Consider the following 27,096-nt stretch of genomic DNA (forward strand, 5'->3'; position numbering starts at 1 on the left):
ACGACCTTCTGCTGCCCCTTGTGCTCCCGGTTCTTACCCTGGGGCACAGCTCTGGCTTTGGGCCTGGCTGCAGGTGCTGAGCTGTGACCATATCCAGCCCCTAGGACCCGTCCCTCCTCCATCCTCATTTGTCCCCCTGTTCCCAGCTGGAGGGATCCCACGCCCCATGGCAGGAGGGTGTCGGATCCCCCCACTGCCGGCCCTCGGCCTCGCGCAGTCCGTTCAGCTGCAGCGACGGCCCCGAGCAGCGCTGCCCGCCCCGCTGCGGCCGGGGTGGGGGTGACTCTGACGTGTGTTTGTATTTTTGTCCCCGATGTGTATATACAGTTTTCTATGTTCTTTTTTTTTGTGGTAACTAAGATGAATATTTTAATTAGATAAGTTATATGAAAAAGAAGAACAATCGTGTCTCAATAAAACCCGAACACTGGAAGCCCGGCCGCCTGTTCCTTTCTGAGCATGCGCGGCCCCGCCCCCAGCACACGGCTTTTGGGCGGGGCCGACGGGCGAGCGATGCCTGCAGGGGGCGCGGTGTGATTGGGCGGCTCGGATGTTTGTTTGGGGGGCGTGGCTCGGGGTGGGCGTGACTCTGCGGGCATGGCGGAAGGACACGGGCCCGGGCGCTGCCGGTGCTGCGGCGCGGACGGCGGGGAGCCGGGCGCGGCCTGGGGCCTGCATCTGCGCATCGACCGCGGGCGGTTGCAGTGCCTCAACGAGCGACGCGAGGGTAGCGGCGCCCGCGTTTTCCGTGCCTGGGAGGATCGCGGCGACCGCGAGCAGGTGCGGTACCGGGGCGTGTGGGCGGTGCCGGTGAGGCCGGGCCCGTCCTGAGCCGCTCTTCCGCCCGCAGTTCGTGGAGAGCGACGAGGACGCGGAACTGCTCTTCAACGTCCCGTGAGTGCGCGGCCCGGGCGGGCGAGAGGTGGTGAGAGGCCGCGGTGCCCCGCTGTCACCGCTCTGCTGTGCTCCCTCCCACCAGGTTCACAGGCAGCGTGAAGCTGAAGGCCGTCATCGTGATGGGGGAGGACGATGACTCGCACCCCTCTGAGCTGCGGCTGTGAGTAACACTGCTGGGCTGCGCTGTTCTTTAGCTACAGGTCAATGCGGTGCCTGGGTACTGGGCAGAAGCCCGGAGCCACGAGGAGAAAGAAGTTGGAGCTCGTATGTGAGTGAACGTGGCTGCTCGTGCCACAGCTGTGAGCTGCACTGAACCCAGCCTGCTCCTGGTGCTTGGGACTGTGGTGGTGCTTTGTGGTGGCATTGGTAATTTCTGCTGCAGAAGGCAAAGCACTGCCTTATTGCTGAGGGGGATCCAGAAAGCATTAATATGTGGGGAGGGAGCGCATTAGTGACACTGCACTTTAATAACTTTCTGGGTTTCTTCTGTCTGTTCCTAGGTTCAAGAATATTCCTCACATGTCCTTTGATGATGCTGCCCGGGAGCCAGAGCAGACGTTCAGCCTCAACCCCGACCCTGTGGGCCAGCTCGAGTACCCCACCAAGTATGGACCTGGCCCGTGCAGTTCTGCCCATGGCTGCTGGTGGTGACAGATATGCACTGCGGGGAGGGGAAAAGCTGCATCTGCAACCTCAGCTGTTCGCTCCATGCCTGATGTGTGCAGGCTCTGCTGTCGGTCTGTTTTCTTCCAGAATTGCTCGCTTCTCCAATGTCCATGACCTCTCCATGTACTTCCCAAAGAACTTTGGAGCTGAGACAATGAAGATATTTTACATTGGTCTGAAAGGAGAATGGACGGAGGTGAGAGCCAAGGCAAGCAGGACTGCGCTACTGGTGCATGAAGAGCTTTAATCAGGGCTTAAGCTGAACTCTGGCTCTTGGGAAGGGGTGGGAAGGGTTGAGATAGATCTGTGAGGTGGGGAGCAGGAAGGAATTAAGTGCCACTGACATGTCCCCATTCAGGCGCACCGCCACAAGGTCACCATCTGCAACTACGAAGCATCACCCAACCCAGCCGACCACCGGCTGCAGCAGGTCACCCCTCAGAGCCACTGCATCTCTTGACTGTGGCACTGCTCTGTGCTTGGGGCTGGAAACGGACACGGACAGAGACGGTGCCCGAGGCCCCGGGGACTGCGGCCGTGCCCCGGTGCGCCGGGGTGGAGCGCCGGTGCTGAACGGCCGGGCCTGCCCACTCTGCTGCTGAACTGTGCCCTTCTCATTGCCAATAAAGCTTCCGAGTTCAGAGCAGCCGCAGTGGCCTCACCGGGGCTCGAGGGGGCGGCGGGTCGCGGCTGCCTCTCCCGTGTGTGCGCAGGAGCCCCGGGCAGCAGCAGCGATGGGAGGTCGCGGCGCTCGGCCGCGTTTTCCGGCGCTGCCCCACGTGCCGGCCAAGACCACTTCCGGCTTGGGCGGGGCGCAGCCAAGATGGCCGACCCGGGGGCAGCGTCACTTCCGTCGCGCTGCCCCGGCCGCCACCCCGCGGGCGGAAGTTCCGGTGGAGCGCGGCGGGGCCGGGAGCAGCACGCAGGCGGCCCGACCGGAGGTGCGGGACGGGGCGGGACTGGACCGGAACCACCGGGGCGGGAGGGGGAAGGCAGATCGTACCAAAGACGCCGGGGCACGGGGGGGAGGAGGTTCCAGGCGGTCGCGCCCTGAGGCGGTCCGGGCGCTGAGCGGGCCGCGTGGGGCGTCGCTCCGTGCCCGGGCTCGAGGCGCTGCGCCGGAACGGCCTGTAGCCAGTCCCCAGACGCTCGATCTGCACAGAGAGCCGCGGCCGTGTCGGAGCCGGAGAAGCTGTCCCGCAGGCCCGTCCTGTCCTCCCGCTGCTGACCTCGCTTTGCGCCTGCGTGAGCGGCGGGGCCGCGGCCCATCATTAAGCGATGGTCATTAAGCGCCTCGCGGCGCCGCTGCCACTTCCGTCGGAGCGGAGTGACCCTGCGCTGCTCAGCGGCAGGTCCGGGGGCGGTCGCGGGCGGTCGCGGCCTCGTCCGATTCTGGCGGTCCGGGGTGGGGGGTCTTGCTCACCTTTCGGCCCCGCGGGTCGCGGTGTTCGCGTGGCAGCGGATGGGAACACGCAGATGTTCTCTCGTGGGGGATGGAGGTGGGCGCTGTGGGGTGCGGCACTGTGGGCAGCGCTTGGAGGTTCTTTCTTTGCCCCAGACCCCCGTGGGGACGGCAGAGCTCCGGGGTGGGCTATGTGGGCCCTCGGCAGCCTGAGCTGATGTGGGGTAGCCAGCCCACTGTACGGGGCAGAGGGGGTGAACATTAAGGTCTCTTCCAACCCAACTGTGCTGCGGTGCTGTTTGCTCTGGGCAGCACTTTTCAGGCTATCTATCTGATGGAATTGCAGCTCCTGTTGCCTCGTGTTGGCTGTGTTGTGCCCAAGAAGGCCACAGGAGAGCTGCTGTTATTTGTGGCTGTGGCTGCCAGGGATTTTGGCAGGTGCTGTTTGTCTGCTTGTTTTGACCCTGGAGTACACATGGCAGTGTGTAGGCGTGCATCTGCCAGCTTCCAGTGTTTTTGTTGGAGCTGGGGATAAGCTGAAGAGTGCTCAGTGAGACAAACCATGCAGGTCGTAGCCCAGACAGGGTACACTGCAGTCTGATTGTGTTCCCGATGGGAGCCAGGAGATGATGCTTCCGACGCACTTCATCTAGTTAGTGCTGAGCATGGGCTGCTGCCAGAGGTGGGAGTTGTGCCTATTGTGTGAAGCACAGCACCTTGCATGAACTGTGCAGGCAGCACAGGAGGGCTCTGCTGCCCCAGGGTCTGTGGACTAACAGCTTGGCTCGTCCCTGGATGGTTCCATAAGGAGCTGAAGCTCTTACACAGCCATCAATGCCCATAAAAATTGCTGCGTGCCTGCTCTGGCGCTTCCTGCTTCCCCACTGCTGCAGATTTGGGTCAGGCTCCTCCTCGCCTCACCAAGAGTCAGAATGCTGAGGCTACTCCCTGCCCATGTTGCTGCTGTCACTGGAATAGCTTTGGTTATAAGGTGTCACTGAGCTAATTTTAATGTTCTTCATGCCCCACAAGCATGTGGCCCTACTCGCCTGGCTCCTGTGTGTCTACAGAGCTGCAATGTGGGCAGCATTTGCTGGCTTAGAGTTATTTTCCTACCTCACCTTTGTCCCTCTGCCCCACAGGTGCCAGTATCTGAGTCTCTCGGTGTATGTGTGGTAACAACATGTCTGTCCCCCTCCTCGCTGATGCAGTGACTGTCTCAGGGGCAGAGCGGGAGACTGCCGCGGTAAGGGGGCTGCATTGGTGGGGACCCCTCCTACCTCACCCCTCTGTCCTCCGGCCCTTCTGGCTCTGGGGCTGCTCTGCTCTTAGATGGGGAGCAGTGAGGATGGGTTTCCTGGGATTTTTGGTGGCTTGGGCTGAGGAAGGTGACACCCAGGGCCCTGTGGCACAGCGATTATGGGGATGGCGTGCCTGTCCCGCCCATCTTTAATGCTCAGAGCTGCAAAGGAATGTCGTTGGCGTCAGCTAATTTCTGCCTGTTTGATTCTCTGCTGCTTAGTGACTAAATGTCCCTGTCTCTCTCCTGGTACACAGTCATCACATCAGCTAATTCGTTTTTCTGCTTTATTTAACAGGTCATTTTTTTACATGGCCTTGGAGACACAGGGTGAGTATTGCTGGGGCTGCATCTGTGTCACGTGGCCAGATGTGGGCCTGGCCATTTGCTGCTTTGCACAGAGCATCTCGGGGATGTGTCTGCGCCTTTGATCTCAGCCACAGCAGCTGAGCTTGTGCTACCCAAACAGGGAATCTCTGGCCAGTGGCTGTCTGAGTTTGAGCTTGAATATTTATGATGCTCCCTATCCCCTATGGGTTTGATTTTTCTGCTTTAAGACAAACAGACAGGCGCCATACTTTTTCCCATCCTTGGGAGGGCCAGGAGTATCTGAGTGAGTGTGCAAGGCTGCCTTAACGGACAGTGTGAGATACAGCAGCAGCAAAAGACTGCTCCCTGCACAGGAGGTTCTGCCCCTTTGCTTGCTGATGGCAGCTCTCCTGCCTCCAGCTAATGAGCGCTGTGTGCTGCTGGAGATTCGTGAGGGTTGAGCTGCTTGAGGCCAGGGAGTAGGAGCATAAAAGCTGAGCATCCTTGAGGGGAAGTCTCTCATCTTCATCGACATCCCCAAGTGCTCAGGCTTCTCTGTTCTCCTCTCTCCCCAGACACAGCTGGGCTGAAGCTCTCTCCTCCATCCGCCTCCCCTACGTGAAGTACATTTGCCCTCATGCGTAAGTGATTGGTAAGGGGTCCTGGGAGGGCTGGGTGGGTGCCCCAGCCTGCCACGGTCCTTTGGTAAAGACGTCCTGCAGCTGCGGGCCCCTTCTGCCTCTTGTTTCCCTGAAACATCCAAATTATTTTCTCTGCAGACCCCGGATCCCAGTAACCCTGAACATGAAAATGGTGATGCCTTCCTGGTGAGTGCTTTGGATGGCAGAGGTGAGGTCTTCCAGAGAGGGTGGAATCCTTGAGGGGTATTGTGGGGAGTGAGAAGGATTGGGGAAGAGCACCCAACTCCCTTCTCCCTCTGCACTCCGGGTGCTGGCTGAGGCTTGGGGCTGACTGTGCTGTTTCTTCCAGGTTTGACCTGATGGGCTTGACTCCAGATGCACCTGAAGATGAAGCCGGAATCAAGAAAGCTGCAGAGAGCAGTAAGAGGCTTTGGATGCCTCTGGGTGCCTCCTGGGTGCCTCTCCTTCTCTGGGGCGGGTGTCTTGTTTCTACTTCTCCTTCCTTTCTCCTGCCCTGTGGCTCCAGCCCACTTCTCCCAGGCTGCAGCCAAACTCATTCAGTCTGTGGGACCTCTAGAGGCTGCCTGTCCCTGTGTGCTGTGCACACCTCAGGCAATGCTGGTCAACTCCCCTGCTTTTAGTGACCATTTCTCTGTTGTTTTCCAGTTAAAGCAATTATCGAGCATGAGATGAAAAATGGAATCCCACCCAACCGCATCATCCTGGGAGGCTTCTCACAGGTGAGCTGAGCTGCATGGGGCTTTGGAGCAGGGCAGACACAGGGCTTGGGCCCCTTCTTTCCTTCCTAAAGACGGGGAGGAGCTTTGCTGGCAGGGAAGGGGCCGAGAGCTGGGGCTGTGTGGCCACGTGGCGCCAACACCTTCCTCCTCACTGCAGGGCGGTGCCTTGTCGCTGTACACGGCTCTCACCTGCCAGCACCAGCTGGCTGGCATCGTGGCGCTCAGCTGCTGGCTCCCACTGCACAAGGCCTTCCCACAGGTACCCTGCCCTGCTGCTATCCTGCGTGTCTATGGGGCACCTGCCTTTGCGGGATCCCCTCTCTGGGCACCCTTAAGTGCTTCTTCCTTGTTGCAGGCAGCGAGTAACAGCATGAACAAGGACATTGCCATCCTGCAGTGTCATGGGGAGATGGATCCTATGATCCCTGTCCGCTTCGGCGCCCTCACAGCTGAGAAGCTGAAATCAGTTGTCACCCCTGCCAAGGTCCAGTTCAAAACCTACCCTGGTGTGATGCACAATTCCTGTCCTCAGGTCAGTGCCTTGGGCAGAGGGAGGGGAAGGAGCTTTCGCAGCCACACCTTTGGAATCGGTTTGTGGGCATGGCCCTTGAGCAGCCCTGGTGCGATGGGCTCTGCTCTCTTGCAGGAGATGATGGCGGTGAAGGAGTTCATCGAGAAGCTGCTGCCCCGGATCTAAGGAGAGCCAGTCGAGACTGTCGCAGGGAAGGATGCCGAGGTTGCAGCTGCCAATCTTTGCCCTGTGACCTGTCTGCTGCAAACGGAAGCCATGGCACCCACCCTTGCCTCCCACCGCAGTCTGGCCCCCACCTCTTCCCATCTCCTTGCGCTGCCTCCTCTCTGCCGGGGGTGCCCTGCCCCCCTGCTGCTCTCAGAGCTGAGGTCGGAGCTCTCTAAGGCGAGCCTTGAGATACCTTTTCTCTCCTCTCACTCTGAGCAGTTTCCGTGGGGACCACCATTCCCTCAGTTTCCCATTCAGGCACTGCAGTGTGTGGGGCTGGCGTGGGGCAAGCCAGTTGTTTTTGTTATTTGTTTCTTCCGTAACAGTGTTAGGGGTGGGACACGCCTGGTGCAGCGGGAGGAGGGGGGCGGGCACGGGACAGGGCCTCATGGCTGCTCTCGCCCTCTACTCAGGTGACTCACGGGTTTTCAGTCAGAGCTCAGGAACCCGGGACTCTCCTGCAGAATCCTCAAGGCCCAGGGAGAGGCTCTGCTCTGGGTTGGTACTGTCAAAGGCTGCCCCAACCCCAGGGGCTGGCAGAGCGACAGCTGTGCAGCTCCCACACCTCTGCATGGGGCTGTGGCCCCTGCCCTGTCGCACACGCACACTCCCATGGGCTAGCAGCAGCTGTGTCATACAGATAATCACCTCCTTCGTCCTCTTCCTGTCTTTGCTTTTACAATCTCCTCTTCAGCCCTGGATGGGGGCCCAGAGGGATCTCACCCTCCATCAGCCCAGCTCTGCATCCAGGTGCTGCTGTTTACAGCTGGCTGCTTAGCACCTCTGCCACAATGCCTACCCTGTGCTGGATGGGTCCTTAATGTCTCTTGCTGCTACGTCTCCTTCCCTTTGGACCTGGGTTGGCTGGCTCAGGGAGGTGGAGAGTGGGATGAGGCATCCTGGCCCCAGCTGACATGGCTGGAGGCAACAGGTTGGCTCCCAGTCATTACCTCACCAGCATCTAATGCCTGGGAGCTGCTGTGCTGGTTCTGTGGGGCAGCATGGGGTAGGTCTCTGTGCTGCTTGGGTCTGGGTGAAGGGTGGAGACCGTGTTGGCCTTTCAGTGTACAATCACAGGCTGGCCAGGGCCAGCACCGTGCCCCTCACCCAGCTGAAGCTGTGCCTCTCCCTGGCCTGGAAGGGCACAGCCCAGAGTCACCTCCTCCACTGCTGCAGGTGGGCTCCATCACCCTCTCCCCTCCTGCCAGGCTACGGGCAGAGGCTGTTGAGCAGTGCTGCCCTTCTCACCTCCCCGGGCTGAGCCCGCAGCACTGCTGGGCCCGCTGGGCTGGAGCTGTCATTGTCTTCTTTAAAAAAAGAAACAAAAAGAAACGAACCAACCTGTCTGGGCCACGGGGTGCGGCTCCTTCCCCTGTGTTCTGCCTCTGTGGGTCTGTTCTGTTCTCGCCCTGCGCAGCCCTGCTTGGTGGCTGCAGCTGTGCCCGGGGGCTGTGTGGGACAGAGGAAACCTCGTTGCAGTCCTGGGGATGTGCAAAGCAATAACCTGCTTACTGGAGAGTCGGGTCTGTCAGACCCATCCTTGGTTTTTTGGGTTGTGTTGGGCTTTCTGTTTTTTCCTTTAGAAAGTCTTAAACCAGCAAACACTGCTGGCATGAGGGGAGCCCAGCTTTTCCCCTTGCTTGGGATTATGTCCTGCTATTTCTTCTGCTTGGTGTGTTTAAAACTGCTGCAGCCTGTCCCTCCTGCTCTTGGCAAGAGGAGGGGAGTGAGGCTTGGGGGTAGGCAGCCCGATCTCAGCTGTGAACTGGAACTGGGCGCATGGTGGGGCCAGCAGGGGCTGTGGAGCCGTGGCTATTCTCAGGCACAGCTCTGTAGCGCATTCCCTGCTCCCAGGGAGCAGCACGTGCTAAGCTGGGCTGTGCTGAGGATCCAGGGAGGGAGAATGGCTTCTCTCCATTCCTTAAAACACCTTTCCCTTGTTAGGGTTGGTTTTTTTTTTTTTTCTCCTTCTTTTTCGCTCTATTTTGTCTTCCTCGTCTGGTCTCTTTTTGTGTGTGGTCCACAGAGTCAGATACAAGGTAAATAAATCATAAACCTCTCCCATATGAGCTGGCAGTGTTTGTCATTCACTCTCCGCTGGCTGTGCCCCAGCAGCTCGGCCTAGATGCAGCAGGCATAGAACAGAGCTGCTACTCAGAAAGTAAGAAAATTTATTTAGAAACAAATCAAAAGCTCTATTCATAATTTAGTAACATAAGTTATTAATCTACATGACAGCAAACTGGGCTAGCTGAGTCATCATTTCCTAAGGGAGCCAGTATTGCTGCCAGTAATAAATAGGATCAGTGTGTGACAGCCAAGCAGAGCCTGCTCCTGAGCAATCTTTAGGAACATGATTACAGAAGCAGCTGCACAGGTACTGTGGAAGCAGAACCAGCTACCAGATCCCTCACGGCTGCAGGCAGGGGCTCCTCCAGCCCCACAGCAGCACGTAGCAGGCAAGACTTGGTCCCCAAAATCACCTAAAGGGGAGGGAGGGGAGCCCCTGGCAGCCAGCAGGGGCTGGTCCTTTGGGGGGCTTCAGACTGTGGTCCTGTGGGGGAAGAGAGGAAGGCCTGGGACCACGCAAGAGGTGGGAGGTCCTTGCCCAGGCCTCCTTTTAGGTCCCAGGGCTGGGGCTATAAAGAATGGGCAATTTCCTCCACAGTTTGGTCACCCAAGACTGCATGTGGGAGCACTGGAAACATCTTCCCCTGCAGTATGCACCCCCACCAAGTGCCCTCCTGTGCCAGGTCCCAGACGTTTCTGGGAGGGGATTTAGTGCTCTGGAAAGTGAGGCTGGGCCTTGGCTCAGTTCTGTGAGATGCAGAGGACCTGGCGGGGTAAGGATGAGGAAGCATGGAGGCAGGTGGGGGGGGTCAGGCCCTGAACCCAGGACCGTAGAACGAGCCCTCGGACCTGGGCTCAGTTCTTGCTGTATCCTGTGGGATTCTGCAGCTGCCAGCGCCACAGGTCCTCGCCTGCACAAGGAGAGAGACAGTGAGGGAAGGGTTGGGAGGTGGGCATGGTGCAGATGGGAGCGGGGATGTTCTTACACATCTTGTCCAGGCCAAATGCAGCTTTCCAGCCCAGCTCACGCTCAGCAAGCTCTGGGTTAGCATAGCAGGCAGCCACATCTCCCTCCCGCCGGCCCGTGATCTTGTACTTGATCTGCAGGGAGAGCAGCACTATGCGGCAGGGAACTGCCAGGGCTCTGCAGAAGGCACCAACACTGGCATGGGGGCTTCTCAAGCAGGCAGGGAACACTGCAGGAGTCACTGACTCAGCACCTACCTTCCTTCCTGAGGCCTTCTCCATGGCCTGGACCATCTGCAGGACAGAGTAGCCTGTGCCAGTGCCCAGATTGTAGATCTGGGAGGAGGACAAGGGACACACATCAGCTCCTGCTGCAAAGGCAGGAGGGCCAGACACCCTTTGTTCACCCAAGCCCCACTCTCATACCTTGCAGCCACAGCTCTCTTTGAGCTTCTTCAAAGCAGCAATGTGTCCCTTGGCCAAATCCACAACATGGATATAATCCCTAACACCTGTGGGGACAGGCGATGAGCACAAAGTCCTCCTGAGTCACGGGACAGCTTCACACCACCCATCCACAGTAACGCACCCGTCCCATCTGCTGTCTCATAGTCATTTCCAAACACACTCAGGAATTCCTGGCGCCCCACTGCCACCTGTGCAGAGGAACAGACACATAATCTGCTCAGCCTCTGCCACACACAGCACTGTGAATCCGCAGCTCCTGCTGGGCAGTACCTGTGCCACATAGGGCATGAGGTTGTTGGGTATGCCCTGAGGGTCTTCTCCGATCATTCCAGACTCATGGGCACCGATGGGATTAAAATAGCGCAGGAGAATGGCGTTCCAGCCCTGGGGAGAGACAGAGACATGGCAGCCCTGACCCCAACCCCAGCACACTGTGACATAACACCAATGCTCCAGCCCCGCACCTTCTCTGCTTTACAGAGGTCCTGGATCATCTCCTCGATGAAGTACTTAGACTTGCCATAGGGGTTGGTGCAGCCCCCGACTGGGTGCTTCTCATCCAGGGGCAGGTATTGTGGGTCACCATAGACAGTGGCGGAGCTGCTGAACACGATGTTCCTCACGCCGTGTGCTTCCATGGCCTAGGAGCGGAGAGCAGCACTGCAGAGCCCAGCACACGGCACCACATCATGCCCCACAGCACCGCATCGTGCCGCAGCCCCACTCGCGTTCCCACTCACCTCCAGCAGCCGAATGGTGCCGGTCAGGTTCACACCGTAGTACTCCAATGGTTGTCGCACAGACTCACCCACTGCCTTCAGCCCCGCGAAGTGCATCACGGCCGAGAAGCGGTGCTGAGGGAGAAGAGACGCGTTAGGGCAATAGCAGCTCGGTCCTCGCCCAGGGGTATTCAATGCGCGGGGGGGCAGGAGGCAGCGGCCGCACCGTGCTGAAGAGCTGCTGCAGCGCGGCCCCGTCCGTAATGTCGAGCTCCTGAAAGGCGATGGGCATCCGCGCGATGCGCTGCACGCGCTGCAGGCTCTCGGGGAGCGCGCCGGGCCCTGGGGGGAAGGGGGGGTGGGTCCGAAGGCTCCGCATCGGAGGGATCGAAGCCGGCAGGGTCGCGCGTACCTCTGGCGGCGTTACGGAGGTTGTCGATGACCAGGGGCTCGTAGCCCGCCTCGGCCAACTGCAGCACGCAGTGACTGCCGATATACCCCGCGCCGCCGGTCACCAGGATGCGCTCCGCCATGGCTGCAGAGGAAGGGGGAAGCTGAGCCCGGCCCGCTCCGGACAGATCACCACCAGCGACCCGCGGGGTAAGGAGCCACTCTCGGGCCGCGATCCCGCCGCTCACCCTCCGCCCAAATCCGCCCCGCCTTTAAGGCCGGGCCGGCCGGGGCCTCCCGCCCCCGCTGCCACGCGTTCCGAACCACCTGCGGACGTGTCAGCCTGGCCGGAAGCCGGGCGCTGAGGGTGGGAGCTTCCGCCTGAACGGCTACGGCCATTGGCGGGGCGAGCGGCAAGCGGGGCCGGAAGCAGCGGGGTGCACCCCCCCCCCCGGCGGCGGGAGGCCACAAGTGGAACAGGAGCCCGGCAGCGATCTCGAATCGTTAAACGACATCTTTATTAGTTTAGATCAAACAACGTGTCTATTACGCCGAGTATTCAGAAGTATCTTACAACAGATACTGAAGGTTCTCACAGTGCTGAGCACCACGGAGAAGGCCATTGGCTCCTCCTGGTACCCAAATCACAATGCAACACTAGTGCTGAGCCCACCACCCGCAGCTGCACAGCAGCTGCCTCTTCTCCCCCCCCTCCTCTCCTCCCACATCTCAGGAAAATATTCCCATTTTTTGATTTCTTCAGAGATTCCATCAGATTATGCACTTCCTCTCCCGCTACAGCCCTGGGAGGAGCCCCAAAGGCAGCACCGTGGAGGGAGCAGGGCTAGCACAACAGCTACACTGTCCTTGACCCACATCAAGTGTACATCACAGTCTGCATGAGGCCTGGGACACTTTGGAATTGGTTCTTCTGTTCAGAGCATTGCAAATAAAGGTGCCAGCATCCATCAGCTTCTGCAGGTCCACACCCTTCCAGGACACAGAGGGAACAAGGTCAGTGCCACTGCCACAACACTGCCCCAGGAGCATGGCACAGCACAGGGCAGTGGGGCCACGAAGTTGCACAAGGCCCACAGTACCCTGCCCTACTCCAGGGCTCTCTGTGCCAGGTCCTTGAGCTCTGCACTCAAGCCCCTCACACTTACCGTGTGAATGCCCAGGCCATTCAGCATGTACACCAGGTCCTCTGTAGCAACATTTCCCGATGCTCCCTGGGCATAGGGGCAGCCTCCAAGGCCAGCAACAGAAGCATCGACCACACTCACACCCATCTGCAAAAACACCATTTTCAGTAAATTCTCCTTACATAAAAGGCTCCCAAAACATATGGTTCACAAACAAAAGTAGAAGAAACTCAAGCAAGTGTGCTCTGCTGCAAAGCAAGAATCCTACCTGAAGTGCCACCAAGATGTTGGCAAGGGCTTGCCCATAGGTATCATGGCAGTGAACAGCAAGAGCCCCCACTGGCACCTCTTTCATGACCGCTGCCAGCATCTCCTTCATGCTCCCTGGGGTTCCGATGCCAATGGTGTCACCAAGGGAGATCTCATAGCATCCCATCGAGTACATCTTCTTTGAGACCTGCCCAAAAGCCAAGACGATGAGAAGACAGCTTTGTCATGGCCTTCCCCAGAGCTGGATAGAGCAGTACAGAGGAACCATAGCATGCCAGTAGACTCTTCTCTGGAAACATTCACCTGCCCAATGTCCCCATCCATATCAGCTAGGCAGCCTAGATAGCTGCAACCTCTCTCCGTCTCTTCCCCCAATCTTTAGTTTAATGGTTCAATACATTCTCCAGCCATCAGAGTCCAGAAGGAGCCAAAAACATCCCAGAAATTCTGGTTATGTTTATGAACTCACCTCTGCAACTTTAGCTGCAGAAATCTTCCCTTCATAGGGACATCCAAGGACGCATGAAACATATCTATAGTTAAAAAAGCAAACCTTTAGAAAGAGAACTGCATGAGATTATACAAGCCAAGTTGTTCAGAGCTTGTGCAGCATTTTGTGTTCACTATACAACAGAAGAGTTAATTTTCTATTTTAAAAGTCAGCACACATTCCAGTGGACAAAACTAATGTCATTAGTTACTCTACAATTACTTTTTTCATAAAAATAAAAAGTTAGATAAGACAAGTATGCCAGACCAGGAGAGTTTTATATCTAAGCATTTCAGTGTGCAGTCTGCCAAGAAGCCAGTATTATTTTAGATTATTTGATAAAGCTGAAGATAGAATGAACAAATGAGCAGAAGAGTGTAAACTATCACAAGCTGTCCAGAGTACAGCAAGCCAACACCTGAAATTGTATCTGCTTGCTGTCATTTTCAAATTAACGCTCCCAAGGCACAAAGCTCGCACTTGTTTTTTGTACTCATCCAGACAGAGGCACTCCTCCCCATAAAATGAAGTTTAAAAGCAATTTCGCTCTCCAGTGCTGCGTGGGTCAGACTCCAAAGTGGAAACCTGGAGCAGTTTCATTGCCCCTGGGCTGCTTGGCGCTGGACTCTCCTTACCCACGGACGGGGATGTTGGCTACTCTTGCGGCATTCATTACTTCACTGAATCTCTCCAGACTCTCCTCTATGGAGCAGTTAATGTTCTTCTTCGTGAAGAGCTCAGATGCTGCTCCAAAGATGGACACTTCTTTGGCCCCTGCTGCCACCTGCCAACAGAAAGCATTAACCATGTTAGATGACTTCTCTTGCAAGGGAAATGACAAGTATGATCAAGACCGCAGTTCCCTCATTTTATTTTTTCCCCACAGTATTTCCCTGGACAACCTAATTAAAAATTAAATTTGAATTTTTAAAAATGATTTTTAATAAAATATATTGGGTTATTCTCCATCATAAGCAACAGGTTTCCCCAGCAGAATGATCCCTTTGTAGAGGAGCTATGATGTGAAGCTGCTGCCTGTCAGAGCTGCAGATGTGTTTTCCACCTTTAACCACGGCTTAAGTATTCCCTCCTGGGCAGCCCTGGGGCTCTGTGACCTCTTACCGCTGCCTGGAATCCTTTCAAGTTGGGGGTCAGCACTGGGTAACTCACACCAGGCAACTTATTGATTCCTCGCATGACTTCAGCATGATCAGCCATCTGCAAGGGAGACAGGGAAAGATTTCTGAGGGTGACAACCCACTCCACAACTTATAACACTTTTTAAAGTTATTATTATTCACTTTCTATGAAAGGGAGCGACAACACTCAGGAAACTGGGGGAAGTAGTGCCTAAGGTGCACCGCAGGTCTCCAGCCCACCACAGCTGTGCGCACCTGAGCTACGTCCTGAGCTGAGCGTGCACCTCGGGCACGGAGGGAAGCCTTTGGGCACTGCAGGTGCCTGCACGAGGCACTGCAAGAGAGACCTGTGCCCCGTCACCGGGTCCGACATCAACCGGGTGCTCCTGGCAGCGCACTGCTGCCACCCCACATCAACGCTGACCTGCGGCACCCATCGCGGGGACACGAAACTGGTGGCCTCGATGACCGGCAGCCCCGTCTCCGACAACATGTCGATCAGGCGGATCTTCACCGGCGTCGGCACCACGCTCTGAGGAAAGGGGAGTAGAGCGGGGATGAGACCTGAGCCGCTGCGCAAACCAAGCAAACACGGCGGTGCCCGCGCGTCGCACAGAGCCCTTCGCACCCGCCCCGGCGGTACCTTCTCATTCTGCAGCCCGTCGCGCGGCCCCACCTCCACCACCTTCACTCTCTGCGGGAAGGCCGCGGTGCTGACCTGAGGGCAGAGAGAAGGGCAGCATGAGGGACCGCACCGAACCGGAACAAACCGCCCACCCCCGACCCGGCGCCGCTCACCGCCCGCATCGACACGGCCCAGCGCGGCAGCAACTTTCGCGCCGCCGCCATGGCTGCCCGAACTCCCCTCACGTGACAGCTGCCACGTGCTTAGAAGCGGGCGGAGCTTTGCAGTCACGTGAGAGCGGCGCCAGAGTGTGCCGGTACCTGGCGCCGGGTGGTGTCACATGACAGCGGTCCTGCTGCGAAGCGCGGCATTGTGCGCTGAGGGCGCTTCGGGCCGCGCTCGGGATGCGTCCGGGATGCGCCGAGCGCCGCCTCTTATAGCCGCACGCCGCGCCGCTGAGCAAACAGCCCGTGTTTGCCCTGGGCCGCCCCGCGCGGCGTCACCGGGGGGCCCCCCGTGCCAGGGCCGTCAGCGCGGGCCGTACCGCAGCCCGCGAATGGGGAAACGCCGCCGCAGATCTCCGAGCGCGTCCGCCTCCACTGGGACGCGGAGCACCGCGCGGGCTGACACGGTGCCGGGACGCGATGGGCTGCCCCGTGCCAGCCCTTGCCCGGCCTCGCCCCCTGGCCCCCACGCAGCCTCTCCCCCAGCCCCAGCAGCAGTGGGGCGGAGGCTCAGATTTAGACCAAGACCCCTTTTTCGCAGCAAGGCCTGGTGATGCCTCACAGAATGGCTCAAAGAGAAATCCTGTCTTGAAAAACCATTTATTTAACAGTGAATGAACAACTCATCTGAGACTCAGTCGAAAAGACAGGGGGCTGCTTTCACCCTGTGGCTGTCACTGCACCCCCTCCAGCCGAACAGCCCAACCTGGCTGCGAGCGCTCAGGAGACGGAGGTGCGTAGGGCAAAGTCACGAGCAGCCCTTCACCCAGACGCTGCTGCCACTGCAGAGTTCCTGCAAAACCCAACATCGTCACCTGCAGAAAGGGCACGGGGACACTTAGTTGCAGCTCAGATGGACGCTGAACACTGCAGGACACCAGTCCCTACATCTGCAGCACTTGCCACACATTCGAGGCAGCCCTGTACTTTTCCACCCACCGTTCAGAGTGGTGGAAACACAAATGACAGCATAAGGGATATTTTTGGGCCAAACATTTGACTGCAGTGTGCTGGGTTTTGGGTGGCTTGCCCCCCTACCCCCCCCCAAAAAAAAGAAAAAAAAAAAAAGAAAAAAAAAGCAACTGAGAAGGCTTTACCTGTGTTTGTTTAGAGCAAAGGGCACAGTAGCATTTGCGTCACAATTACATTTACAATTAGCAAGTCAGTGTACCTCATCTGAATTGGAGATGTAATACCAGTGATCCCTTCTGTGTGTGAGGCTTGTTATTTACTTTACCTCCATGCGTCAATAGGATCGAACAGTTGCAGGGAGAAATGTTCCTACCTATTCTATGGGAGATGAACTCACCCTGTCTGTTGTTCCATGTTAAACAGTGAGATCAAACCTGAAGAATAACAGAGGATGCTGCAAGGGTGTGGGTGAAAGCACCCCATACCAATCAGGAAGGGATAACAACTTCATGTTATCTCCTGTAGAAGTCAAGCTGGGCCTTCTCAGCCCATGTGTGCCCAAGGTGGGTTCCAAAAGTGCATTAGGTCTTTTTCCTTCAAGTTCCTTACTTGTGTGGCTGGGGATGGAATGGGCACGGACAGCTGCAACACACTGTTCTGAGGCCAGGTCAGAAAGATGGCGTAGACAACTGCTCCTTTGGAAGTGTACCTAAGGCAGGAAGGTTCACTGAGCTAAAGAGCCCACAAGAGAGAATCAACCATGGCCCAACCTGGCAGCATGAGAACACTGGCTTGCCCACTGTCACTCCACAGGGGTCACCTACTTTCCCCTTATTCCAAAATCTCTCACTTTGGACCCATCAGAAAGTGCTGGCTGATAAAACCCAAACAAAGAAACAAAGTCCACACATGCTGCCTAAAAGCAAATGTCATCAGTCCTTGCCTCAGACTGTGGTCAATGCATCAGATGAGCTGCCATGTGCTGATCTTGTCATTGCTCTGCATTTCTAGACTGAACACATTTGGGCACACTCAGAACTAAAAGCTCTGTTCTGTAGCATTTCTGGCTATTGATTCACTCACTGTGCTTTTCTCAGAAAGTACAATGGTTGGGTAACAGTGAGCAGGACTGTTATCTAATGTCCTAAAAGCAAATATTACTGCATTTTCAGATTATATGCATTGAAAGAAACTAGCCATCACCACTACTTAAAACAGTCCTGACAGCAATGGTATGGATTTTTTTTTCAAAGAACGACTGTTTTTTAAATCACATAAGATGGCTGAAGATCTGAATTTTATTCCGTTCTTTCCACATGATGCTCCTTAGATTACATGTGGCAGTAAGTGAGCACTCCAGCTCTAGGATATCACCTAAAGGCCACCTGTGCCTAATGGCAACCCTTCAGAAAATGCCAAATTTAAGAAGCAGCATCAGCTTTGGAAGTCCCAGCCCAGCTGAGCAATGGAGTCCTTACCAGATGGTGTCTGTGCTGTTCTCCATCTGTACTCTCCATGGCTTTGACTCATAAATTGCCTCCCCGTTTGTGCCCAGCCATCTCCCGAGGGCCAGAAGCCTTTCTTGGAAGATGGGAACAATCACTCCCTCTTTTGTAGGCCCCACGTTGAGAAGGTAGTTGCCTCCAAAGCTCACAGTTTGCACTAGCTCCTGTGGCAGACAAATTAAGGTCACAATTGCATTTTCTTCACTTCTGACAACAAAGAAACTCAAGGAGTGCTCTGTCCTCATGAAACGCTCCTTTAGCTCCACTTGCCTGTACGAAGCCCATGCCAGATCTTTTTCCATGTAGCAGAATGAAAGAAATCTTTAATACTTGGTTAACTCCCACACCTGTTCATTTGAATTCTGATTTCTTACCTTGATGATACTGGCTACATCCATTAACTCATCAATGTGCATGTTGCTTCGATAACCCCAGGAGAGCTTGTCAATGGAGGAGCACATCTCCCACTTGTGAGCAGGCAGGGTCCCTGGCTTGTATTTGTCAGCACAGTTGTAGAAGCCTCCGTGATGGCAGGAGCAATTATTACACCAACGGTCGTTCACAACAACAGTATCCTGGAAGAAGAAACGTAGCTCAGAAAAGAGAAGGTTTTGTCTGGGACTTTTTCAGCTTGCATCCATCTGTCCTGAGTTACCTGAGGCATCTAAGTTAGCAGGCCAAGTACTTATCCCCTGGGATTTGAATCCCAGAGGCTTCTCTTAAAAGCACAATGTGGACTTTTTAATTCTGGTGAAAGAATAAAACAAGTTTGGCACCTGCCAAGAAGGTTACTCATTTGATCGCATTCATATCTCCATGCTGCCATACCTTCCACACCTATACAGTGCTGCAGGCCATGAGGGACAGCTGAAGGTTTTACCTTGACAGGACTGTCGTTATACAGCCAGGCAAGGAAGGAGGTAGAATTCCAGTATGAGTCTGGAGCTTCCCAGTCTCCATCTGACCAAATCAAATCTGGTTCATACCTAACAGAGAGATTAACATTATTTCCGAATGGCTTATCTGCTCCTACCCCAAAAGAAGCACTTCAGAGTTTCTTGTCTCTGGAGTCACTTTCATTTCCCATCACTTGACATTACCAGGAGGTTCGTGCTACCACTTCCCGCTCCAGAAAAAGCTGCAAGTGACTTTCTTGTAGCAGCAGAGTGATTATCATGGCTCAAAGCACAGGATGCAGTTCTTCCAAACACAAAAGACTGCATCTTAGAGGCAGTTATGAGGTACATCCTTTACCTGCTACAATGGCTACTGTGAGCAGCATGTGTCCAAGCCTGGTAGTTTGGTCAACTGGGAAATCAAAGGAGGGATGCAGATTCACAGCAAAATTGCTCTTCTACTTTACTAAACAGCTTGCTGCTTTTTCAGAGCTGCTCTCAGAAAAGGCAGCATTAAAGGGCATTTCTCTTGCACGCAAGATCTGCCCCTATCTTACTGTACAAGTTAGATTACTGACAAGGCAAACGTGAACCCCTTTTTTAATTACCTCAAATCATTACTGCTAAGTAAACAGATTTCCTTTGGCAAAAATTAGCATTTGTCATCTCTGTTCTCTGCATCTACTTAGCATCTTTCTAGATAGTGTGAAAGCCAAGAACTGCTGTTGCATCCTGACTAGTTGCAGCTCTTACTTTAAGACAAGATCATAGAGTTCTGGCATTGTCTTCTTTAAAACAAAGTTCTGGGTCTTGAAGCCGCTTTCTTTGTCAGACAGATAGAGAGGGTTGAACCACTCTAACAGAGAATGATATAGTCCGTAGCGTAAGTTGCTGAAGGATAGAAAACACAAAGGAAAGAGTTAGGCCAGCAGCAGGGATTGAGAATCAGTGTAGAGTAGATTACTGGCATTATTATTTCACAGTTTCGTGACTTTGCAAGCAATGTTTTCATATCAAACTCATCATTTTCTGCTGTTTGCCAAGAACAGCCAAGAGAATTCAGTGCATGAAGATGACAAAGCAGCAAAGTGTAGCCATACTTCTCTCTGAGCGCCTGTCCCAGCTCTCCCACGAGGTCGCGGTGGGGCCCTGTGTCCAAAGAATTCCAGTTCCAGGACACAGGAGACCCCCAGTTGGTGAAGCCTTCGTGGTGCTTTGTGGTCAGCACCACGTACCTGAGGGAAAGGCTCTGGATCAGGGTGACAAAGGAGCTGAGTTATCCCCAGTCCTCACTGCCAAATCCAAAACTACGAAAGCAAGGAACTGAGAAACCACACCGTGAGGGGTCCTCGTTAGAAGCCCTTTTCATTATCCTTAAAATTAAAAAGAGATGACATGAATAGCAAGTTTTAAAATGGGTCTCTGCGGCACTTCAGGCACGGCTGTCAGGGACCCAAGTCCCTTCCGGATCCCCAGAAATGGTCTCATCCCCTCACGGACCCCCCGACGCGGCCCCATCCCCTCACGGACCGCAGCCACCGGTGCCACCTGGCCGGTGCTGCGCACTGACCTGGCACCGGCCCGCCGGAAGAGCCGAGCCCACTCACGGGGCTGGAAGTCGTGGGCGGTGAAATGGGGCGCGAAGTCCGCGTACGAGGCGGCGGGCGGGAAGCGCTGCTGCACGAAGCGCTCGTAGTCGGCGCGGCGCTCCCCCCGCCAGTGCCACCAGAACCACTCGGAGCCCCAGGCCGGGACGGAGAACACGCCCCAGTGCACGAACACCCCAACCTTCACCTGGTCGAACCAGGCGGGCAGCGGCCGTGCGTCCAGGCTGGCCCAGTCCGGGCTGTAGCGCGGCGCGGCGAGCCCCGGCCCCAGCGCGGCCGCCAGCCACAGCAGCCCGCCCGCCGCCATGCTGCCGCCTGACGTCACGCGGCCGCCGCCATGGCTACCGAGGCAAAGGCTCCCGCCGTCGCAACCCAGAGCCCGCAGTTCGAGGCTGCGGGCCGCCCGGCGGCGAGGCCGGAGGCTGCCCTCCGCCTCCTCACCCGCCTCTGCCCCGCGGCGCGTCCGTGACTGCTGCCTGCACTCTGTGAGGAGGAAGGGAAGGCTGAAGGGTTGGCACTTCAGCTTTCCTGAGGTCCCTCACTCCCGGGTCGAGTCGCCTGCGTGTTCCAATTGAGCCAGGGCAGAGTCCAAGGGCCTCGCTCCCTTGCCCAGACAGCACAGGCAGGCCTGTCCCTGAGGCAGCCCTGTGGTCCTCAGGGCGCTGGTGAAGGGCCCTGTAGGTTTTACAGCCAAAGCTGCTGCTTCTGTGTGATTTGCAAAAGAATCTGTTGCCTTAGGGGCTAGTGGAAGAAAAGGCTGAAACATTTCTTTAATGTTTAATTGTATAACATCCAACAATGTGTGGCTGAGATTTAAGTTTCTGTAAGTCTGCAAGGCAGGAATAAATAGGTGTACTGTTACTATGCAGTGATGTGCTGCTAGAGCTTTGCTGGCAGTGCTTGTGTAACTCTGCCCGTGCCAAGCAAAGGGCTGGGACAACATTTTGTGAAATGCTGAGGCAGACATAACTGAGCACAAGGAAAAGTGTCAGGTAGCTACTGGCAGGCAGACAGGATTTGCTGTTCCGAGGTATGGCATCACCCTCTGCTTTGTGTGCAGCACACCATGGCATGGCACCGGGTCTTGGCAGTCCTGGGAATGGCAGTCTGTACAGGTCTGGGCATTTGGTGTCCCGGTGTCTTAGAAAGCATCAGTAGGAGCTGACTCCACGACCCGATCTGTCATCTCCCAGGATTTCTACAAGGACAGAAAATAAAAACAATCCGAAAGAGAAATGATCCACACTCCAGCTGAGCTCAGACTTCCTGGCACTGCATCCCTACATGGCATGTATGTCCTCACAGATGGTCTCTATCATGGAGGACCTGTGAGCGCTCTCTGCTTTCGGGCTGTCATTTGAGGTCCTCAGCTGCCTCCTGCATCGGGAAAGGTGCATCCTCAGGGAGCAATACAGCTCCTTGCTCCGCAGGGCATAAATAATCGGGTTCACCATAGAATTGAGTAGGCAGAGGGTGCAGCAGAAGGCAAACACCTTGCGCAGGTGATTGTTCAGACTCACAAAGATGCTGTAAATCATGAGAATTAGGGCCGGCAACCAGCACAGCACAAGGACGGTCAGCACCATGACGAGGGTCTTGGCCAGCATGATGTCCATCCTCATCCTGGCGTTCTGCTTTCCCACATGCCCCTGGTGTTTCTCCATGTATGCCACATGCTGGTGAGCCCTCCACAGCACATGTGAGTAGGCGCAGACAATACACCCCAGCAAAATCAAGACAAGACAGATCCAAGTGAACAGATAATTATTGTCCACAAAAGGGAACAGCTCGGAACAGGTTGAGTTGAGTGTGCAGCAGTTCCAGCCCATCAGAGGCAGGAAGGCATTGGCCACACATCCCAGCCAGAGCACTCCTAGCGCTGTCCACGCTCTCTTTCTTGTCACAAGCAGCTTGTATTTGGAGGGGCGGCTGATGGAGATGTAGCGGTCCAGGGCTGTTAGCAGCAAGCTGCTCAGGGAGGCCGTGAAAGATGTGTTCACCCCTCCCAGCTTCAGCAGGAACAATTCTTTAGAAGAATCAATTTCATTAAAGACATGGAAGTTAACAAAACTTCCTACAAAGATGATGCTGGCCAAGAGGTCCGCCAAGGCCAGGCTGCTGATGAAGATGTAAGAAGGCTTTCTCCTTGTGCCAGAGGAGGAGAAGATCAGGTAAAGCACCAGACAGTTCTCAAAAATGCACAGTGTTCCAAAGAGGCCACAAAGTGTGGCAATGCTGATCTTCTGTGCTTGTGTGCTGAGCACCATGAAGCATTCTATGCTCTTGGAGCTCGCAGTGCATTTGGAGGTATTTTCATATATCTCACAGTTATCCATTATACTTAACTGGAGCCAGGAACGTGCAGGGAGAGTTTTGGCTTCCTGTACTCCAAACGCTCTGAAAAAGATTGAGGGGAAGGTGAGGGATGGGAACACTACAATTAGTAAATTCAGTTCCCTTGGTGGTATCCCTCCTTTTACACAAAAGGAGATGATCCTGTTGCAACCTACTCTCAAGGAAATGTAGTGTGATGGGGAAATGCCTGCTGGGGGTGCAGAGCAACTCAGTGCATGCTGTGGCAGTCAAGTCCCATTTTTCTCTACACTTCTGCAGTTTAATGCATTCAGATCCCTTCATTTTTACCACACTGAAGAGCTTGTTCTCATTCATCAAGGACAGCAGATGTCTTTGGAGGCTACAACAGATAGCAGAGACCAACACTCTAGAAAACCACATCCACCACATTTAAGCAGCAAGAGATGTTTGTACTTGTCTCCATTACTTCCTTCCCCACTGAGTACCCACTCCTCTGACTGCTGCCGTTGTTCCTGTGCTTTGCAGCAGCTGCAAACACCCATCAGCCTGTGATATTGTGCAGAACCCACTGAGAAGACCCTGACCCCACACTTTCCTCCCACCTGCCCACTGGGAAACAAACATTGGCAGCTGCAGGGTATTCAGTTGCTTGTTACACCCAGAGCATTTTGATCCTGATTTGCATTTCTTGGCTTATTGGACTGGAGTAGTTCTGGACCTTGGGATGAAATATGGCTTAGCATTGCAGCAAGCTGCTCTCCTCTTACGTCAGGTTTTCTGGCATGGGGCAACCACACAGGACCACAGCTATTGCACTCCAACTTCAGCATCTCATGTTTCCTGCAGCTCTTCACAGAACATTACAAATGCAGCAGTAGTTGCTCGATGCCATTATCAAATCTGACAGCCCTTGTCTCCCCAGAGGAGTGCACTGTGCAGCCAGGTGGGTTTTGACACATCTAGGGACTCACCAGGGCCCTTGGGGACCCAAAACTCCCTCAGCAAAACCTTGCCATCCAAACCAAGACATCACTTAAGCAAACTCTACTTTGATATCTATTAATTGCAAACGGCTTTCCCTTTCTTAAATTCTCCATACCTGCATTTATGTAGTGTCCAAAGAACACTACAATGCTGTGTTCAAGAAATGTTTAGATATTGTACTACAGGACACAGTCTACTGGGGAAATGACAGGTGGATGGTTGGACTTGATGATCTTGGAGGCCTTTTCCAACCTTAATGATTCTATGTCTCTACGCTGAGGAGATGGGAAACCACTTGAACAAAAAGCAAGTGCCTGTAGGTAAGCAAAGCGCTGTCCCCTGTGCAGTGTTGCATCAGGAGAAACTGGTTATAGTGGCAAAATAACCACCATACTGACTGTTCTAGGACAGTTTCCTCCATTAACCTGGTACAATTAAGAGAAGCCCTTAGGTTCAAAATGCAGCCACTGTGCTGGGCTTGTAGACATCAGCCAGGCAGCCCAGACCTCCTCTTCCCATATTTGCTGTGTCTCAGGCTGGATATCAGACAAGGATAGCTTTCTGCAGTTTGGACTGAACTCCCCCCAGTCCTCCTTCCAACTCTGGTGACTGCAAGGGAAGGCACAGGGCCTTGCTCAGCCCTAGCTCTACTTCTTTGCACAGTTTGGCACTATTTTGGAAGTAGCTGTTCCCTCTGGCTAGTCCCTCTGGCTACATTAAGAAATGCCCAGCAGTTATTTTCCTGACGTTAAAAACTCTATGGCACAAGTGCCACGTTGAGGATTATTTACTTTATTTGTTTTCAGTCACTATCTGCCCACGTGTGACTGCAATAACAGCGTCCAAAGCACACTAGTGCATTGCTGCAGAGCTGCAACACTGTGCCAGCACGAAGCACATGACATGGCAGAGCAGTGCTCCACTGAAATCCCACAGGGAGCCAAACGCAGCATCAATCAGCAGAGTGCTTGGCCTCAGAGCTCAGCACCACTCACGTTTAAAAAGCATTTGGAAGTCTCCCCAGTATATTTAACGTAAATATTTTTTAAAACCAGCTGTAAAGAGTCAGTCTTCACTGAAACACTTACCTCCTTTTTGCTCTTGTTAAGAAAGCATTCATCCAAAAAAAAAAAAAAAAAAAAACAAACCAAAAAAAAGGAAAAGAAACAACAACAAAAAAAGGAAACAAAACAAAAATTGTTACACAGTGCAGTTAGTTCTGAATATTACCAGACTTCTCCCCCACATCAGCATTGTGGCTCGAAGTAAGCGAATGATGCTTCACCCTGAGAAAGGATGGTGCGCTATGGGACGTCCCTGGGGCTGGGGCTTGCTTCTCACCTCTTCCTGTGGCTGGGCCTTCCCAGCTCCAGCCCAGGGCAGCTCCTGCAGCTGCAACTGCTTCCCCCTTCTTTCACAGCTCTTCTGCTCTCATCTGGGCTCCACGCATAATGACGTGTTATTCTCCTGTGCTGCAAACCCATCAGTGCTGCAAACCCATCAGTACGCATCCTTTCTTGCTCTCTTTCGCATTCTTTTAGTGAGCGTGTGGTTCTTTCCTTCCCCAGTTCCCCTCTGTGTCTGTGTTCTGCTGGCCATGAATGCCACCTTGTTCAGCCACGCTCACATGTGCCCAATCCCCCCCGGTTCTGCTATGCTCACGCAGTTTTGAGGCAAGAGACCTCCAGTATCTTCTCCTGATTTCTATGAGGGAATGGAAGAGGAAGGGAAGGAAAAGAGTCAGAAGGCAGATAATTTATGTTCAGCTGTCACACACGGGGAACTGCTATGTGAGCCTTTGGGCCCCATTCACAGCATGAATCCTCCTCTCTGTGCCACTGGGGCCAGTTCTCTGTGCACCAACATGCTCTGCTGATGCCAGAAGAGTAAGGTTGTATTTTTACTGTAAATGGCAGGGAAAAATAATAGCCTAAGTGACACAATAAGGCCTGCAGACAGGACAGACCATGGCCTAGAGAACAAGGGCGGAGCTCCCACTGCCTGGGGCTGCCCGTGCAGCAGGATCTGTGCTGCAGAGCCGGGACGGGAGGCGGTGACACGGAGCAAAGCTGCCCCTGGAAGCCCACGGGCATCGCAATGGTGGGAACGTGAGAGTCTGCTCCCAAACCGAAGGATTTTGCCCCATTGCGGGCGGCTGCGGTGCGCGGCGCTCGGCCGCCCCCGCCCGGCCTGCTCTGCTCTTCTGTCACGGTTCGGAGGAAAGAAGCGTTTTCTCCGCAGCACATCCAGAAGCACGGTCCGACCTGCACTTTGATGCGCCCTGGCAGAATGACTGCGATAGCCTGAGGACTTTGTGTTCACCTCCAGCTTGAGTTTGTTCCCTTATCTGCAGCTAGCACAGCTGCGAGCAGCCCTGGCTTGGAAACTCCCCACTCCATGCCAACTGCTGAGATCAGTGGTCAATTCTATGTTCCCACAAAAGTCACCTTCTGCTTTTTTTTTTTTCTTCTTTTTTTTTCTTTTTTCCCCTCCTCCTGTTTGTTTTGTCAGCTGGCACTGAACAAGCATAGAACCAACCACAGCACCACTGCTGGAGCACCCCTTGCTCTGCTGCGCTTAAAGGTCTGCTTCTATCACCTGGGGTGGCTGAGTTCAGTGCATCAATCTCATTTAGCAGTACTGAACGTAGCAGCACACCCAGGCACCAACAAGACTGTGCTTCTGAAGAAACGCCGAGGAAAAAAAAAAAAGAAAAAAACAACACAGCATTATTTTTTTCTGCATACTGTGGCTCAGAAGCAGAGCATGCTGGGCTCACCCTCCATCCCCACAGGCAGTGCCTGCATCAAAGGGAGCTGCTCTGAGAACTCCTCTGTGTGCACTGCAAGGGTGGAAATGCTTTTCCTGCTGATAGGATGAAAAGTCAGTTGGTTTAAATGGGCTGAGGGCTTTCATGAGCTCTTGTGACTTACTGCTGTATGTTCCAACAGGAGTTGCGAGACGGTGAGTAGCTGGGAGCATCTCAGTTTGGGGCTAATGAAGCTCTGAGGATTTAATGGAACATTTATGCAAAATGTTGTCTCCTGCAGTGTCCTGTCTGAGGGACAGGTGGTATGGACCAGGGCGTTATGGCTGGAAGAGCCTCATTCAGTTGTCACAGCTGTAGAAGTGCGGTAGAAGAGCTGAGTAAGGCAGATCCCTGGTGAGGACCGAGGTCTGTGTTGGGTCTTAAGGATGCAGCAGCACCTGGAGCTCCGTGTGCCCACAGCTTCTGTTCCTTTCTTCCACTGCTGAAAGCTCAGTGCAGGTGGTGCCGCGGGGCTGGGCCCCATGAGTTGATGGTTCTGCTGACCTGAACGCACCGATCGCAACCAGAGCTGAGCGGTGCAGCACAGGCCGTGTCTGAGGTGGCTGGGGCACTTCCGAGGCTGAAATGCCCGGTTACAGCAGGCATTGTAGTTTTCAAACAGAGAACCACCGCAAGGCAGGCATAACAGTAGGTGCCAGGAAATAGAACGATAGGAGAAAAGGGAGCGGCCCCCGGCCGGCTATTGTGCGAACGCGGAGCGCAGCCGCTTCCGGGCAGGCGCCAAGCGCCGCTCCCGCGCTGCGGGGATTCGAACCGGACCCCGCCCCGTCATGGCGGTGGGCGGGGCTTGTCTCTCATTGGCTGTAGGGAGCACGCAACGCGCTACTATTGGTTGGAGCACGGTGA

The 27,096-nt window shown here is 54.8% G+C and overlaps 6 protein-coding genes across 8 annotated transcripts; 2 read left to right on the forward strand and 4 right to left on the reverse strand.

Moving 5' to 3' along the window:
- Positions 1-597: 597 nt before the first annotated feature.
- PITHD1 (PITH domain containing 1) lies at positions 598-2,023 on the forward strand (the record flags this gene model as incomplete). The annotated part of the gene is made up of 6 exons (XM_079546104.1): positions 598-780; positions 851-894; positions 980-1,057; positions 1,398-1,502; positions 1,651-1,759; positions 1,922-2,023. 6 exons carry the CDS (start codon positions 598-600, stop codon positions 2,021-2,023), a joined length of 621 nt encoding a protein of 206 aa, XP_079402230.1.
- A 2,110-nt stretch (positions 2,024-4,133) lies between these two features.
- LYPLA2 (lysophospholipase 2) lies at positions 4,134-6,652 on the forward strand (the record flags this gene model as incomplete). Its single annotated transcript, XM_079546117.1, has 9 exons — positions 4,134-4,211; positions 4,564-4,595; positions 5,150-5,215; positions 5,354-5,401; positions 5,565-5,635; positions 5,882-5,955; positions 6,113-6,214; positions 6,311-6,487; positions 6,602-6,652. 9 exons carry the CDS (start codon positions 4,134-4,136, stop codon positions 6,650-6,652), a joined length of 699 nt encoding a protein of 232 aa, XP_079402243.1.
- Positions 6,653-9,619: 2,967 nt separating this feature from the next.
- GALE (UDP-galactose-4-epimerase) lies at positions 9,620-11,450 on the reverse strand (the record flags this gene model as incomplete). Its single annotated transcript, XM_079546173.1, has 10 exons — positions 9,620-9,675; positions 9,751-9,865; positions 9,989-10,066; positions 10,157-10,242; positions 10,320-10,386; positions 10,469-10,582; positions 10,663-10,839; positions 10,939-11,052; positions 11,144-11,259; positions 11,330-11,450. 10 exons carry the CDS (start codon positions 11,448-11,450, stop codon positions 9,620-9,622), a joined length of 1,044 nt encoding a protein of 347 aa, XP_079402299.1.
- Positions 11,451-12,082: 632 nt separating this feature from the next.
- HMGCL (3-hydroxy-3-methylglutaryl-CoA lyase) lies at positions 12,083-15,347 on the reverse strand (the record flags this gene model as incomplete). 3 transcript variants are annotated; one of them, XM_079546129.1, is made up of 9 exons in its annotated part: positions 12,083-12,297; positions 12,474-12,599; positions 12,721-12,909; positions 13,192-13,255; positions 13,848-13,996; positions 14,335-14,430; positions 14,776-14,883; positions 14,995-15,069; positions 15,297-15,347. In XM_079546129.1, 9 exons carry the CDS (start codon positions 15,345-15,347, stop codon positions 12,196-12,198), a joined length of 960 nt encoding a protein of 319 aa, XP_079402255.1. The 3 variants fall into 3 exon arrangements, with proteins under 3 accessions (XP_079402255.1, XP_079402254.1, XP_079402256.1); XM_079546128.1 differs by lacking the exon at positions 15,297-15,347 and adding an exon at positions 15,150-15,200; XM_079546130.1 differs by lacking the exons at positions 12,083-12,297; positions 12,474-12,599; positions 12,721-12,909; positions 13,192-13,255; positions 15,297-15,347 and adding an exon at positions 15,150-15,200 and having other exon boundaries at positions 13,844-13,996; positions 14,776-14,859; positions 15,037-15,069.
- Positions 15,348-15,874: 527 nt separating this feature from the next.
- FUCA1 (alpha-L-fucosidase 1) lies at positions 15,875-20,427 on the reverse strand (the record flags this gene model as incomplete). Its single annotated transcript, XM_079546174.1, has 8 exons — positions 15,875-16,015; positions 16,722-16,821; positions 17,591-17,781; positions 17,992-18,192; positions 18,498-18,603; positions 19,267-19,404; positions 19,614-19,748; positions 20,084-20,427. 8 exons carry the CDS (start codon positions 20,425-20,427, stop codon positions 15,875-15,877), a joined length of 1,356 nt encoding a protein of 451 aa, XP_079402300.1.
- Positions 20,428-21,400: 973 nt separating this feature from the next.
- Positions 21,401-22,456, reverse strand: CNR2 (cannabinoid receptor 2; the record flags this gene model as incomplete). The annotated part of the gene is made up of 1 exon (XM_079546108.1): positions 21,401-22,456. The coding sequence occupies one exon, from the start codon at positions 22,454-22,456 to the stop codon at positions 21,401-21,403; it is 1,056 nt and encodes a 351-aa protein (XP_079402234.1).
- Between the last annotated feature and the right edge of the window lie 4,640 nt (positions 22,457-27,096).

Source organism: Tetrao urogallus (assembly GCF_951394365.1).
Source record: "Tetrao urogallus genome assembly, chromosome: 23".
Taxonomy (NCBI): Eukaryota; Metazoa; Chordata; class Aves; order Galliformes; family Phasianidae; genus Tetrao; species Tetrao urogallus.